General features: G+C 32.5%; 2 protein-coding genes across 2 annotated transcripts; one reads left to right on the plus strand and one right to left on the minus strand.

The window, feature by feature from the left end:
- Positions 1-1,518: 1,518 nt before the first annotated feature.
- On the minus strand, positions 1,519-6,679 carry LOC131844177 (ras-related GTP-binding protein A). Its single transcript, XM_059192982.1, has 7 exons — positions 6,425-6,679; positions 6,151-6,250; positions 5,199-5,416; positions 3,404-3,570; positions 3,158-3,251; positions 2,234-2,386; positions 1,519-1,878 (listed from the first exon to the last, which is right to left on the minus strand). The coding sequence occupies exons 1-7, from the start codon at positions 6,434-6,436 to the stop codon at positions 1,699-1,701; spliced, it is 924 nt and encodes a 307-aa protein (XP_059048965.1). The 5' UTR covers positions 6,437-6,679; the 3' UTR covers positions 1,519-1,698.
- Positions 6,680-7,128: 449 nt separating this feature from the next.
- LOC131844176 (protein HBS1) lies at positions 7,129-9,505 on the plus strand. The gene has a single exon (XM_059192981.1). It carries the CDS (start codon positions 7,270-7,272, stop codon positions 9,313-9,315), a length of 2,046 nt encoding a protein of 681 aa, XP_059048964.1. The 5' UTR covers positions 7,129-7,269; the 3' UTR covers positions 9,316-9,505.
- The last annotated feature ends 7,029 nt before the right edge of the window (positions 9,506-16,534 follow it).

Genomic DNA, 16,534 nt, shown 5'->3' on the forward strand with positions numbered 1-16,534 from the left:
AGGTAAAAATAGCGAAAATCATATAAATATGAGTTCATAAATTAATCTCATACTAAGTCTTGTTCAACAAATGGATCACCCAGATTCCAGATAAGCATAGAACATTTAGTGCGTAATCATGTACATTAAGTATTCGGGGATAACCTATACCTAACCTAACCTTAGAAATAATGTGTTTGAAGCGATATAAACTTGTCGAGAGTTTAAAAATTTTGTGATCAAGCGGGATGATTATCATGTGCAATCAAGAATAGGAATATCAATGATCTCATTCTGTCTAGAGTCCCAATTTAGAAATAATTTTATTACTAAATCCATATTATTTAAATAACAGGTTATAGGTAAATATGAGAAATTTGCATTTACAGCAAAATATATAAAAGAAATTAATAATATTAATATCACAACACAAAATAATGGAAATTCGATATATGCCAGACAATCACTACGAGTTCATCTTTACTTCAATTGGAAGAACTACGACTGCGGTCTGTTAAGAGGATGAAATGGTCGCTTTAATCATTTATAAACGAAAAGTACGATGTTGTACGATTTAGGGTGATCAAATACACTTCGTCAGGCCGTCAGGTTGCCTGAATACAATTAAGAATGTGCTCATTTGGTTAGTAACCAAATGCCGTCATTCTTCATAATATTTGGGGAGTAGCAATGAAACGCATAAATCAGATACCATCGGTACTTTAGTTCCGGCAACCTGACGGTTAACAAAGTGTCTGTAGCCATTTTTAATCATCACAATAGAGAATTAAAATATAAGTAGTTGTATGAAGACGCTTTTGGTTTGACTTTGGAGCGAACCATTATAAATTTTACAACTTCTTAGAAAGAAATATGTATTATAAAATCGAACAATTTCTTTCTAATGACTCATTAAGTTGTTGACCAATCCTTATTTATTTTTATTAACAAATTTAAAATATTTATTTAATAATTATACAAAATAATAATTAAATAAAGTAACATTAACAACCATTTCAAATAAATAGTATATTTTTTTTAATTTGCCAATTTCCTAATTATATGCCAGAACCTGAGTATCATTGACAGCGTCAGTATCGGAACTTTATATAAATTACAACAATTGAAACAGAACCAATATTATATTCTATGCTATTCAGTGGAGACTCGATTATCTGGATAGCCGAAGTGTTGGTCACGATTAAATATGTATATAGTATTATGAATGTATTTAGATACATTCATAATACGAAAACATATATGTATAATATTAACAAATATTGATTTTGTTTCTTAATTCTAATTACATTTTTTGTTCATTAGTACGGAGAACCTACTTTATCCTTCTTGAGTTAATAATATGTAGAAAAATCGTTTCCATTCTGTCCGAATATTCGATTCTTACTGTCTCACACGTTACTGTGTATTTTTTATTTAAAATAACATTTATTCATAAGAAAAACATGCGAATTTCTTTCTCTTTCTCCTTGTTATGAGTGATATAAACAGAATATATATATATATCTATAATATGTCTATTCAGAAGTGCTTACATTGAGTTCAGTTGAATAAAGATTATTTCTATTTCTTACGACAACAATTAGTAATCCAACTAATCGAGTATCCATCATGCATTTATCTTGCTTTGCAAAGACCGCTTATGTGCTTACCGTATTATAAAAAATTTGCTATTTTTAGGTACTATTATTGAATGTTCATTCATTGATAGTGGCTGGGTGCACACGATGATACTTTTTCCAGTTTCTCGAAGTGTTTGCGTGCGTTTCTGATGTTAATGAGTGTTGCCTCTGATGGAATCTTTGGGTCTGACATCTCAACCATGACGTATGTGTTGCTTGTAAACCCATCTATGAACGCCGCAAACACACTGTTACGGACCTATAAACGGTGTTTAAATTTAGAAAAATAGGTTATAAACCAATTTTAAGGTGTAAAATTTATCTTCCTTGTCTATGGAATGAACAGATTTTTTTTCGTTATATAATATGAAACTAATATTATAAAATACTCGGTTATATGTTTGTTACCTTGCTTGCACTAAATGTTATGCTAACATATACTGTAATTTAACTGCCATATCTTCACACTTTCGCCGTGAAACTTACAAAGCAAACTTCCTGACGGTTAAGACTTTATAGATAGTCCTTTTTAATGAAAATAAATAAATCGATAGTGAATAGTTATAGTATACTTTAATATGATATATAAAATATATCCGGATGAATAAACATACCTCCATGCTCTGGAACTGTGCCGCAAGTTTGGAGCAAGAAAGCTTAAACTGTTTGACGATGTTAGAAACCTTTTCGAATCGATGTGCGTCTCTGTGTGGTCGTCGCTGACAGTGGGAGACTACAAGGAACGTCGCCCGCTCAAACAGTAGCACCTGTATAGCCAGAATTCGTAACTCATGGTCCAGTACACACACACATACATCTCCCTATATCCACTATAAAAGGGCTTCACACTCTCACTGTATTTAAATCCTAAATAAATAATAGCAAATATTTTTTGTTTAAATATTTGTGTAATATACATCATCATCATCATCAGCCCACTGCAGTCTACTGCTGGACATAGGCCTCCATACAATATAAATACTTTAAAATAATTTATTAACAGAATAAAAAAACTAAAAATACGTACGTTAACAAAAACTGATAGAAACAGCCCATAATGTGTGCATACTCTATTATTGTATTCTAGATGGTATTGAAATCAATTGGTCAGAGAAAAACAAGGCCCTATTAAAAGGCGTATTACTAAGCACATCATATTTTACTTAAACATTTAACAAATGAATGTGGATGGTTATAAGTGCAGAGGAAAGCCGAAAAAGAAATGGATAGACCGCGTGAAAGATGATAGGGCAAGAACGGGAATAAACAATGAAATGACTGCCAACAGGGATGAATGGAAGAGAAAAACATATTACGCTGCCTTTAATAATTGGGATAAAGAAGAAGCAGAATACATATGTATATATTAATGATTATGATGATGATGATGATGTATATATCAATATATATAAGGAAGAATAATTGATGAGTCGCAATACAAGTGGACCAAAGTCGTCCAGTTCTCAATATTTTTTTCGTTATTGTAATCACTTTCATTTAAAATTAATAAGTACCAATGTAGTATAACTATTTCTCACCTCATCAGCATCTACGATTGCTGCGAATTGCTTTAATGATGATTCAAGAGCTTTGACGTTAGGTATTAATTTATACACTATACTAGACCATGCCCTGGAAACAAGTAAATATTTAATTATTATTAGGAAAATATCAGTAATATACACTTGACATATGACTAAGTTACAATTTGTTTCAGTTATAAATATGACAACTATATAACTCCATATTGCAATAAAAATTGTAAATTTAATTTCTTTACTCACTTATATAAAGTTTCGTCCCATATGCTTGTTCTAAAACATGTACATTCTAAGGGTTTTGAGAGCCCCTTCAAGTCTTCCTCTCGCGCTCTGAAAATTTCATCACGCTGCTCTTCTGAGACAAGATCCATTTTGTGTACTAGACAAAATATTCGGGCTTCAGGTGAGTTCTGAAATTCGCAATAACATAAATAATATTTTTAATGTTTCAGTTCTGATAGCCCTTAATCACGGGGGAATGGATTTGTTCGTAATGTGAACTAATAACCCCATTGCTAGTAATATACCATGTCAGGTTGACTTGAACTTGGTTCCCCCTGGAAACCATTGTGATATGTTACCTTGACCTAATGCTCATTTTATAAACCTCTACTTGTGCCCTGCCAGCATAGACCGTTAGTGCAGGCAGGTGTACAATTTCATTAACATGCATAAAAAAACCTTAATCAAACAGTATTTCCCCATGGTTCCTATAAAAGTAATTTTAGATTATGCATTAACAACCTGGCAAAGGTCTCGTGGAAGTCTTCATATCTCTCAATGCTATATCCATATATCTATAGCTAGTATAAAAATGTGTGGTGACATTTATCTGTAAAAATGCTACAATAAGGTCCATACATCATGATTCACAGTTATTTATTAGAATGAATCAGACAGAAATGAATAACCATGTAATTAATATAGCCAAACTAATGTATAAAAATGACACAATTTAAACAGTACTGATACCATGAACAGACTATGTTCAGGATTAACACAGCAGATAATATAATATAAGTATTTAAATTAAACAATGCTTGTGAGAATTTACAAAATGACTAATAATCAATAACTCCATAGGTAGATAATTTAAAATCATATAATATTTGAACATCTTTGACTCTGTAAGATATATTAACCAATTCACAAATTTATCTGCATAAAATTTCATTCTTTATTTCACCTTTTCCTAAATTATTCTTAAAGATAAATGACAACCTACTTCCATTAACATTAAAATTTCAATAAAATCCATTCAGCCATATTTAGTTGTGAAAAGGCAGGGATTGGGGAGTCTAACACTCTTGCGGTGGAAAAGACTTCCAGGGATTAGCGGAAAGATATGAAGATAGCACCTGAGAGCTGACACATTGGACCAGCATCATGAATTTATAGGAATACAGATTTAAGACAGTCGTCAGATTAGATGACTGTCTATCTTAAATGGATTGGACTCATCATCATCTGCTTCTTCCTTATCCCATTTATTTGGGGTCGGCGTAATATGTTTTTCTCTTCCATTCATCTCTGTTCGCAGACATTACGTTATTTACTCCCTTTCTCACCATATCATCTTTCACACAGTCCATCCATCTCTTTTTCGGTCTTCCTCTACCCTTATAACCATCTACATTCATATGTTCGTAGGATATGATCTTTATTCCTACGCATTACATGCCCATACCACGATAGACAATTACTCTTTAACCTCTCTGACATCGGTGCAACTTTCATACTTCCTCTGATGTATTCGTTCTTTATCTTATCTATACTCGACACACCACACATCAATCTCAACATTCGCATTTCAGTTGCACGCAGTCGTCTCTCATCCGTCGCCTTTATGGGCCAGCACTCTGATTCATACAAAATAGCAGGCCGGGATCATGGTCTTGTAAATTCTTAAATGGATTGGACTATTGTATGAAAAAAAAGATTGCAAATTAGCAGAATTCAAAATGAAAAAAAACGTGAAAATGTAGCAAGCAGACAGCCAGACACACTTTCAAATTTATAATATTAGTATGGACATTACCTGCAATATAGCTTCCAAGCATGACTGATAATAATGCATGTCCTTCTCCATCTCTCGACTCTCAACATCAAACACATAAATTAGCACTTCTACATTTCTAAATATGTTGTCTCGTTGTGATGCAAAGTAGTTTTCCATGAATGCCTCCTGTCCTCCACAGTCCCACAGGTTAAGTACCAAGTTTCCGAGGAAACGGACATGTGAGTGTTCAACATCAACTGAAAGTTTGACACATATTTTTAATATACAAATATTGAGAGGAATGGGATTGTTAGTAATGTGGACTAATGATTCCATAGGTCTGATAGACCACCCTGTGGTTCTTCCTGGAACATGTAATGTCAATTTTTTTTCTTTATGATAAATTTGTCACTATGGGTAAACTAATCTGACTTTATGCTCATGGTGATCATATAGATATCCAATATTGATAATGCATAAATATAAATATTGCAAGAAGAGAATTGGCAGTAATGTGACTCTCCATTACTATCAATCCCTGTGAAATGACACTACTGCTAGAAAAGTACCATATCACATTCACAGCAGTCTGGTCCCCCTAGGAAACCATTGTGATTAATGTCTGGTGAATTTGTCATAAAGGGCTAACTGACCTGATCTTGTGTTGTTATGGACTAAAAGACAATATCAAGTGTAAATCATGTTTTAATGTGAACAAAGAGTAACACTATGACAATGAGGCTGCCTATAAAAAAGAATGACACACTTAATTATTGTTCTACATCACATGGTCATCCACCACTGGTCTCTATGAGTATATACCCTTAACAATGGCAGGTATATAATTTCATTAACATTACTCTATCTAATTAATTCCAAATTTAAAAATATGTACTGAGCACAATTTACCAGAATAAACAACAATTCATATGTCACCTTCTTTGTGACATATATTCATTTAAAAATATAAATAAAGTGTAAAATTACTCACTTGTTGCACCTAATCGTCTAGTATCTCTTGCTATATAATTAGCAAATATGATGGATCTCATACTTGTCTTTCCTGAGCCACTCTTGCCCATCAAGAGTACCTGAGAATATAAATTTGGTTTTAAAGTTGGTGAAGAATACCTTTCCATCAAGTGGTCCTTGATGAAAGGTATTCTTGTTAATAATGCTTGTTAATTATTTACTTTAGAGAAAGCTTAGTATTTTTTTAATAATAACATAAGTAAGCAAGTGCTTTAATCTGTTGAAAAGCTTACCTTTTTCTTCATGATAAAAATGATATGAGTTGGGTCAAGATTTTAAAACTCTACCAGAAGTTACAAACTTTGGTGAAATGAAAGCAGTTGAAAGTTTTTTTTTATATTTAGTGTACGAATTAGTGAATGGATAGAATAAAAGTCTTTTTAACTGACTGTGTTGTTTATTGTAAAAAATATAAATTGTAGGCGTAAACGTAATAAGAATTCCAATTAATAGATATACGACGATGACAAAAACAATTGACTTGATGATCTGTGTGTGAAATACCGTCAAATTAAAATACTGTCAGTCGTCATTGTCAATAACATGACATAGACAAATATTTATTTCCTTAGTTTCGGGAAAAGTATAACCTAATATATTAGTTCTATTAAATTAAAATAATTAGAATCAGTAAATTTAACACGATTCAAGTTGAATTTGTAGTAATTAAAAACACTCTAAGACGACAATATGTGTTGAAAGAACATAGAGGTTCATGTCTACAAAGTTCTTTCATTGTAAAATTACGTTTAACATCATGTAAGTTTTTTAATAATAATATCCTTTAAAATCTAGTTTATATCACTCCCAATTCAACAACTACTACAGAACTAAGATTTGTAATTTACAATGTATTTATTCTGTGGTATTGTTCTGAATGTGATTGACGAACGGATAGTCGCTTGTGACTGATGTCAGAATTTCAAAACAAAGAAATGTCACTATCTCGCTGTCAAAAGCAGGCGTAAAAGACAAATTTGCGAAAACGTGTATTATTTATTTTCATATAATCGCAAAAGTCAAAACCTTTTTGCAATATGGTGTTTTCATAAGCATTAGTGTGTTCTTGAATTTGAAAATGGCACGCCATCGTAATGTTAGGAACAGAAATTATTCTGACGACTACGACTACGACGATGTTTATGGACATTCAGTTGAAGATGAGAGTTGTTTATCACCGAGTGATACTGATCAGTGGATGTATGACCGGTCACGAAATCAGCAAGCGATATCTCACTTCTTAGACAGCCATCATGATATCCAGGAGGAGACCGAGGATGAGGTGCCAGAAGCATCTCGTCCTAGTTTAGATCGACGGGAGTCTGTAGATTTGCTTAGCCTGAATCTCGATGACGAACAAGAAACGAAGCTTATGTCCTGCTTAGATGAGTTACGCAACATATTAGGTGATACAATAGCAGAAAACATCTTGATACAAAGTGTTCTTAACAACAAGTTTGATTATAATAAAGCTTTAGATGAAATTTTAAGTAAGAACACGAATAAAGAACCTGAGGTGCCTAAGGTAGAACAAGTTAAGTCTCTCGGTATTATTGATCCAGTGAAAGCACCTGTTATATCAACAAAAGAGTCAATTCCAATAGTAGTGGCATCAGTTTCTGAGCCTAAAAGTAATGCTGTTGTTAAAGGATTTAAAGTGATATCAGACAACAATTCAGGGTTGAGTAGTCATCCACAAACACCCAGAGATCAGTCACCAGCTACTGAGAGAGTTCTAACACCAAAGATTGATCAGTCTGAAGAAAAGGCGTCAACTAAAACAAAAGACAATAAAATAGATCCCAATAAGCAATATACAACTGAAAGGGGATCGGATAAGGATCACTTGTATATAGTGGTTATTGGTCATGTTGACGCTGGTAAGTCAACTCTAATGGGGCGTTTACTCTGTGAAATGGGAGAAGTTAGTCAAAGGACATTGCACAAGTATGAGCAGGAAAGTAAGAAGATTGGTAAACAAAGCTTCATGTATGCATGGGTATTAGATGAAACTGGTGAGGAGAGAGTGCGAGGAATTACTATGGATGTAGGTCATGCTCAGTTTGAGACGAAAACTAAGAAAGTAGTAATTCTTGATGCCCCTGGACATGCAGATTTCATTCCAAATATGATAACTGGGGCAGGCCAAGCTGATGTTGCTTTATTAGTAGTGGATGCAACAAGGGGGGAATTTGAATCAGGCTTTGATCTTGGTGGTCAGACTCGGGAACATGCACTTCTTGTCCGATCACTTGGAGTCAGTCAGCTTGCAGTGGCTGTTAACAAACTAGATACAACTACCTGGTCTCAAGAGAGATTTAATGAGATTACAAAAAAACTGAAAGTATTCTTGAAACAAGCAGGTTTTAAAGAAGCTGATGTCACTTATGTTCCATGTTCAGGCTTGACTGGTGAGAATCTTGTAAAAACACCGACTGAGCCAGAGCTGTTGAAATGGTACAGTGGCCCTTGCCTTTTAGATGTTATTGATAAGTTCAATGTTCCTGAGAGACCTGTCTCCAAACCATTGCGTTTCTCAATAAATGATGTTTATAAAGGCACTGGGTCTGGATTTTGTGTTTCAGGACGCATTGAAACTGGTGTACTCAATAAAGGTGATAAAGTATTGTTGTGCCCAACAAAAGAGTTGGCTGAAGTTAGAAGTATAAGTATAAATGACATGACAAATAATGTTGCTTTTGCTGGGGATCAGGTCAGTGTTACACTGTCTGGTGTGGACATGCAGAATGTATCTGTTGGATATATATTGAGTGATACTATCCAACAAGTGCCAGTTACCACTAAATTTGAAGCAAGAATTGTTGTTTTTAATGTCAAAGTACCCATAACTAAAGGCTACCCTGTGTTAATACACCATCAGTCATTGGTAGAGCCTGCTAATATAGTGAAATTAAAAGCACTACTGAATAAAAGTACAGGGGAACCTATGAAAAAGAAGCCTCGTTGTTTAGGCAATAACTCTGTAGCCGTTGTAGATATCGAAGTCTGCAGACCAATCTGTATTGAACGGTACAAAGATGTCAAGGAGTTGGGACGGGTAATGTTGCGTGTTTCAGGTGTCACAATTGCAGCAGGTCTTGTTACTGATATTTATAACATTTGATTGATCTGATAAATACTCATAGGCATGACTATAACAATGTGGTGTGAAAAATGAGGAGACATTGGATTTTAATTATTTAATATTTGTGCAGTTGCTTAGCTATTATGATTGTGAAAATTGCAATGTTATAATAATGATGTACAATAATGTATCGTGCTATATCAATCATTGGTTATAATTTAATAAAATAATTATTATATTAATTATTTATAATACAAATAAAATGTTATATTAGATACTATGGATCTTTTATTTATATTAATTCGGGATAGTCATTCTCTAAACTTATCTAAAATTTATTTTATTTAGTTTAAACAATACTTTTATAAAAAAAGTAGTAGTGTATTACTTAACATGAATTTTATTTACTTTTATATGTTTACGAAAGGTTACTTCTTTTTGAGTACATGTTTGTAATTAATGCCCCTTGCACTACTTTGACACGCGTGTAAGTTATTCATATAGTTGGTATAACAATAAAAATTATGTTTGTGTAAAAAAATCTATAGATGGGATGAAACTACAAAAAGTAAAATAAAACATCGCTCTGGAAGCTACAGATTCAATTTAGATAAGTGGTGTGCTGACGACAGCTACAGCGTAAAGTTCAGGCTATCCACAAAATATATAGTGCTGGTAACGTATAGCCACAGGACGTATGCCCCAGAGTCGAGCACGCAGACAGATAAATGACGTAAGTAAGTATCTCAATTTGTATGAATATAACAGTGTTTTTTGTGTCTCTGTATTTGCCATAGAGATAGTGATTTTCAATGGGAAATAGCGACAATTTTTGGGAGCCCATTATTAGTAATGTACACTGACAGGATGTTTTCCACGCGGTCTTCCTAGAAATCCAACGTTGTTGATTCCTAGTTTATTCGCTATGATCGGATAACTGATCTAACTTCAAACTCTTCGTCTTATAGCTATACATCTTTTGAAAAACTATATTTTCCTTATGCTTTCCTCAATATTATAGAAGCAATGTATTATACTTTACAACATTATCTGTTTTTTTAACATTTATGTCTCATTTGATACAGTTGTGGTTCGTCTCAATATACAAACTGTAAGGCGTGAATATGACTTACATACCCAGAGTTGTAAATTTAAAACGTATTATTTTCTTCACATATTGTTTTTGTTTAAGTAGATATATGCATTTAGATACAAAAATTTATTAGACCCTAATTATTTATGTCAGACTTTGCCATCAATAAACATTTTGCACATCATATCATTGTGTAACGCCTATCGAAAAGTGTCAGGCAAAAATGTAAAACAGTGGTATCGACTATTTTCTCTTTTAGATTTGTAAGCGTAGACTCCCTTATGTTCTGTCTAAACTTATATAAAATACGTAACGCTAAACGCTACATAGAATAATATACGATAAAACTGTAACTAATATGTATAGCTAACAAATAACGTAACATCCTTATAACGTTAATTCTTCCGGTCGGGAATTTGCATGGTCCTGGCCATCGTAGATTATACACTGTACATATTGTGTAGTTATCATAACTTAGCAGCTAATCATTGTTTTTGGAAATAATATTATGAAAAAATAAAAATCTGTTGGTAAAACGAGTTTATTCATGTTAATATGAATAAGCCGTTTGATACCGTTTGATTTTTAGGAGACGTTTTGTGGTGTTTTACCAGAAACGTCTATTTTTTGAGTTTATCCAATACAAACACCGAAACAAAAGAATCTTTCGAACTAATACGAGCTATTTAGTATGGTAACAGATAAAAGGATATTACATAATACCATTAGGTAAATTATTGGTCCAGTTTAAAGTAGATCTTTAAACGTGTACTGAATATTTACTTTACGTTTCGATGTGGTATTTTTTTACACAAAGTGAAAACCAACTGCTTTGCGGAAATCCTTACAAATGATACGTATTATCAGACAGATTGGAACTATTTATTTTAGAGGTCTCCTGAGGCGAGGTTGACCCCGGATTTGGTGAGGGGCTTTGCTTTAACAAGAGCGTGTCTGCTTACAAATAGCAGCTCTCATCCCAAGAAAGGTTTCGGTAATATATACAAACATATGAGCACCTTTTCAATGAAAAAGGGTTTCCTTTAATTATACTAGAAGTGAATTCACAGTGCAAAAAATATTAGAAAAGACCTACTTAACATACAGAAAAGCTAGCTAGCTAATTGACATTCAAAATTAATGAAGGAGTTCTTTTAGTTAATTAACAGAAGGTTGTTTTTCAGTCTTAACATTGTTCACAACGACACCCTTCATAGGCATTTTATCTGTAGTATAATTGATAATGAATGATAATTGATATAAATCACAAAAGGTACCTACGCAAACTTAGGAGGTTATATCAGTTCGAAGACTATTAGAATAGCTAAAGTGAAATATATTGAAAGGAAGTTTTTCTATAATTTTCAAAATACATTTCTGTATATATTATGTGGGGCAATGAATATTCATATTTCAAAACAGCTATGTAACAAATTTGGGTCTGAATAAATCAGTGGCTTGTCTATAGTTATGGCTCGCCGGTGATAACGTAACACAAACGAATTGCTTTTACCGTGAATCCTGAGCGGGTTTGACCGGGATATATTAGCGTTACGGGATAAGCGTATTAAAATTTTTTTTACATTCCTTTGCGTTATTATTATTATGTTATTAAATTAGAACAGAAAAACGAATTATTGGAGTATATGTAGGTGACGACAATGATAACATGACGACGAATATGCATGAATAGACACATTGCATATCCTAAAGAATGAGTTGTTCTGTCCTACGTTGAACCTTAATCTGACGGCTATATCTCGTCCTGCACACGTGAACACAGATTACAAAATAGTTATTAATTGGATGTGACATTGTTATACGCAGATGACTGTATAAAATTTCCCTTGCTTGCTTGGCTTGTGTTAGAGTTTAGTCACGAGTTTGTTAATAAGTTTTTAAATAGTTTCAAAATAATAAAAACTATTCAGACAAATAACATTTCACGTTGCATGCAATGTGAGTTGCTTTCCGGTTTGACACATTTCTGTGATGGTCCAATATAATGCAAAATTCTAAAGCGGAAAGTTGCTTTGAGTGCGACTCAGTAAAGCGTGCACGAAAAGCAGGCCGGAAAATCCTGGATGGTTGGTTGACAAGTCTAGACTTAGTGCATTTTCAGTTTTGAATTAAGTATTACCGTAGCAGGTATATTATATTTTACATAATACTTATAATTTTTTTTTGTTAAAAAAGTGTCGATGATTACTGTCAAGTATTTCTGAAATTTATTTATGAAGTCTGGGGAATTTATTTTTGTTGTTCAAGGTACATAATCTGTGGACAGATATAATAATATTTTGTTTTCTCTGTTTGTAGATATTTCCTCATATTGCTATATTTTACAGCATTAACCTATTTTTTTATGTTTTATTATATAGAACAAAAAAAAATAAGTTAATGCTGTAAAATTATCGTTATCAATAGGTATAGATAATTCTTGCATTCTAGAACTATTTATATAACATCCTTAGGTATCAAATCAATAATTGTTTCCTAATGTGTATTTCTGTTGTATAATAAAGTGGATTCAAAATGCTTTGAGACCCACATTTCCACTTCGTTAAGCCATCTAATGAACGGAAAATTTACTTAGAGCAGCAAGCACCCTTTTAAACTCGACCGAAATTAATCAGTTACGTCTAAACTTTTGTATCACAAAGCGGGATGATTTTGCAATTCTAGAACATTTTTCGAGTTTTTTTTTATAATCCCTCGTAATGAAAGTGCTACGATAATTAAATGTTAAGTAGTTGTAAGCCAAAGCTTTGCTCACTTTGTAACATATCCTTAGAAAATTTCTGTCTTATATACACAGACATCCGTCTGTTTTTTCTGTAGATATCAGTGAATACTAAACTTCATATGTTATAATAATGTGAAGTCGGTAAAGATTCATTTTAATTATATTTTATTCATAGATATGCAATTATAACCTATTATATATAGTATTATATTTATTTACGAAATATTTTCTCAATTTAAAAAAATGTGTAAGTAAAGAGCGTTTGACAGCGATCTCAATTTTGTTAGGAGACGAATGAGATACGATGACGACAAAGGCGTATGTATACCCACATCACCTAAGTGCAAATTACTATCATTTATTTATTAGAGTAAAGTGAAGATTTCATACATTGAAACCGACGAGTTTTTAATATTATAAATGATAATAGTAATAATAATGTTGACAATTTACACAGCGCCATCTAATCCCAAGCTAAGCAGAGATTGTGTTTTAGGTACTAGAGTACTGATATAAGTACATAGATACATTTTGTATTTACTGTCCTATGTTTATGTATGCGCAATAAAGAGTTATTATTATTATTGTTATACATTTTTTTCTAAATACATACATATTATAGAAGACATCGAAACCAATACAAACAAACAATATGAATTACTATTGTGTTACATACTGCGGTTTTAGTATATTTAAATAACGGATGCTTATTTTAACTAAGTATGCAAATTGGTAGATTGTTTGCATTCTCTCACGTGGATTTCCATTATTTTCATATGCGCAGAAAATTATTACACAACGTTTAAAACTTTATATGTAGATTCCTTAAAGTTCAAGACAGATTATATGATACGAGAAACCCTACCATTTAGTATTATGTACAATAATGTCTACTCACTACAGGCCATTGAGTTCAAATTGCTTTGTAAGCAGGTTAAACAGTAGGTAATCTGATTAGATGGCCAGCCCGACCTGCGAAGCCCATACCTAAATGCCCTTTGTTAATTAGTACTTGTACCGCATTGTAGTATTAATTAATCAACAGATATATTGTGAGAGCCGGCATCTTGGGTGTAGTGGACGTCGGGTGACCTGACGTTAGATGCTTATGTAGTTTATGTACTAACTTATATGCACTGATACATATAAATAACAAGCATCATGTCGCGGCGTCACCTGCTTGAAATTGAGTATAAATTCGTATGTGTTAATTTGGAATGTGATCTATGTGTGTAGCAAAATGAATTCGTATCCGTGCAGTAGTTTTTGCGTAATAATGATCAATAGTCACTAAAATTCATGTTCACAATATTAAAAGGATATTAATCTTCATGCCAAGAGTCTAATGGGTTAGGCAGTGAGAACTTAGTACGATAGGACTCGGTAAGGTAAAGAACTAATGCTTTGCTCACTATCATGCTGATTTTAGTGAATCGATTGTTACAGATATCTTAGGGCTAATTATATATTTTTTCACGATACAAAATCTGTATTTTACCAAAAAACAGTTGGAAACCTTTTCAAGTGTATGCAAAATTCTTTTTGATGTGGCTTAAAAACTGAATATACTTACCTAGTCTATGACAAATTATTTACTCATATATTATTCTCGGTCAGGTACTCATTGCAATAATTCTCCTAAAAACCTTTTTTACGACGTTCAATCAATGTTATTATGTTGTATGGTGTAGCCATTGTTTTATCAATATTTAGGATCTAGCGTGAGCGGTTCACATTTCATTATATGTGTAGCCCTAAATCAAATTAAAATGTGTAAAATAATGTAATTTTGTAGCAATAAATTTCGGGTGAAAACATCTATTACCAGAGAATGTAATAGACAATTAGGTACCTATTTACTGCTATAGGTACAGTTATAATATGTTTTATGTTTCGCTGAGGCATATCTATTATCTATGTTACATATGTAAGGAAGATACTACAAGCACAGATAACATAATGTTACATACTACAAGTATCTCATTTTAGTTTGTGTCATATAATTTAACATATGGTTCCAGTATAAAAACAGATAATAGAATACTGTAACAAAAAATAATATTTTCTTTAAATATATTTAAACCATCTGTTAAATCATTTTTATTGATCAAAGCCTATTACTCACTAAACGATTCCTTGAATGACGAGCGTGCATGGCAATGGTAGTTCATGCACGCGATTTTTATAGGCACCTACATAAGTACACAATGTAAATAAACTGTCTTTAAAAAAAAAAGGAAATTCAGTTGAGTATCTTGCTATATGAATCTGGATACTGAACTGGATGTTAGCAAAAAAATTAAAGCACAAAAAAAAATACGTTCATAAGCGGCTAAAATGTTCTACATGAATAAATTCTTTGTGATTTGGTTTGATTTGTTTCAATAAGGTACTATTTGTTTTTCTGTATACATGCAAAAAAGGCATTGTCTACTTCCTGTCATTCACGTGAGAAAATTCTAGTGAGTTACTTAACTCACTTGTTTGTTATTTAATACTCATATTTACTTTATATTGTCAATAGCTTATTAAGTATAACAAACTGTTATGAAAATAATAAGCGTAACTATTTAGTCCTTTAAGTTGTAACACGTACTCGTACGTGGTAGAACGTTACAGATATTCTACAACTTAGTAATAAGTACAAACACAGGCACGCAAGTTGTACAGTTTGTTAGATGAGATGTTAATGTACAGAACTAGTTAAAGTGCTATCTGCGCCTGAAGCCTTAATGGCCGCCAGAAGTTGTACCTCTGGAGGCCACTGTAAGTTTCTACAGCAAATATAACACCTTTGGGCTACCGTCGTAAACTACTGTAGGCCAGGGTTATAATGAACAGACATAAGTACTAAAGGTGAATTTCTGTAACATATATTTCGACAAGATAGACCTTATGTGAGTAAAACACGGCCGATGAACAGAAACATAACTGTTTTGGGAGTTAAAAAACAAGGAACTTTTTACAGATAGGTAATAATTTTTTAGTAGTAAATTTATTAGAGATTTTATTCCTCAGTTTGATTTTTATCAATATTCAACGTTTGACATAACTAGACTAACTCGTAACAAATAGGACTCCTATACCACATAAACTAGATGGCAATATAGCGGCCATTAGTCCCAAACTAAGAATGATATATATATAATATATGATGAAAATATTAATTTCATTCAGTTAATTTAAGATGTTAATAAAAAAAATCAATTAATCTTGATAAATATGGGTCCCATCATTAATTAATATTGGCCATTAAAGAACCTAAGTCGGTAGGTACCCAATTGGCACAGTTATCTTATAACATATATAAGAACTCTACATGTATAGTGGAATTAAAATCTTCCTTTTCTATTTTGAATTGGAAGTCGATTGAAAACTATATTACGAAGTAAGGTTGGCAGTATAATCAGTGCAGTCAA

This window comes from Achroia grisella, unplaced genomic scaffold (genome assembly GCF_030625045.1).
Source record: "Achroia grisella isolate CSIRO2021 unplaced genomic scaffold, CSIRO_AGI_Agris_v1 utg402, whole genome shotgun sequence".
NCBI lineage: Eukaryota > Metazoa > Arthropoda > Insecta > Lepidoptera > Pyralidae > Achroia > Achroia grisella.

Excerpts from the sequence above, each read along its gene's own strand:
- LOC131844177 (XM_059192982.1), bottom strand. Across the intron at positions 5,417-6,150 it reads TAGACGATTAGGTGCAACAA|TTGATGTTGAACACTCACAT; the intron begins GTGAGTAATTTT and ends TCAAACTTTCAG. Across the intron at positions 2,387-3,157 it reads CAATCGTAGATGCTGATGAG|GTGCTACTGTTTGAGCGGGC; the intron begins GTGAGAAATAGT and ends CTGGCTATACAG.
- LOC131844176 (XM_059192981.1), top strand. The coding sequence starts at position 7,270 with ATGGCACGCCATCGTAATGTTAGGAACAGAAATTATTCTGACGACTAC.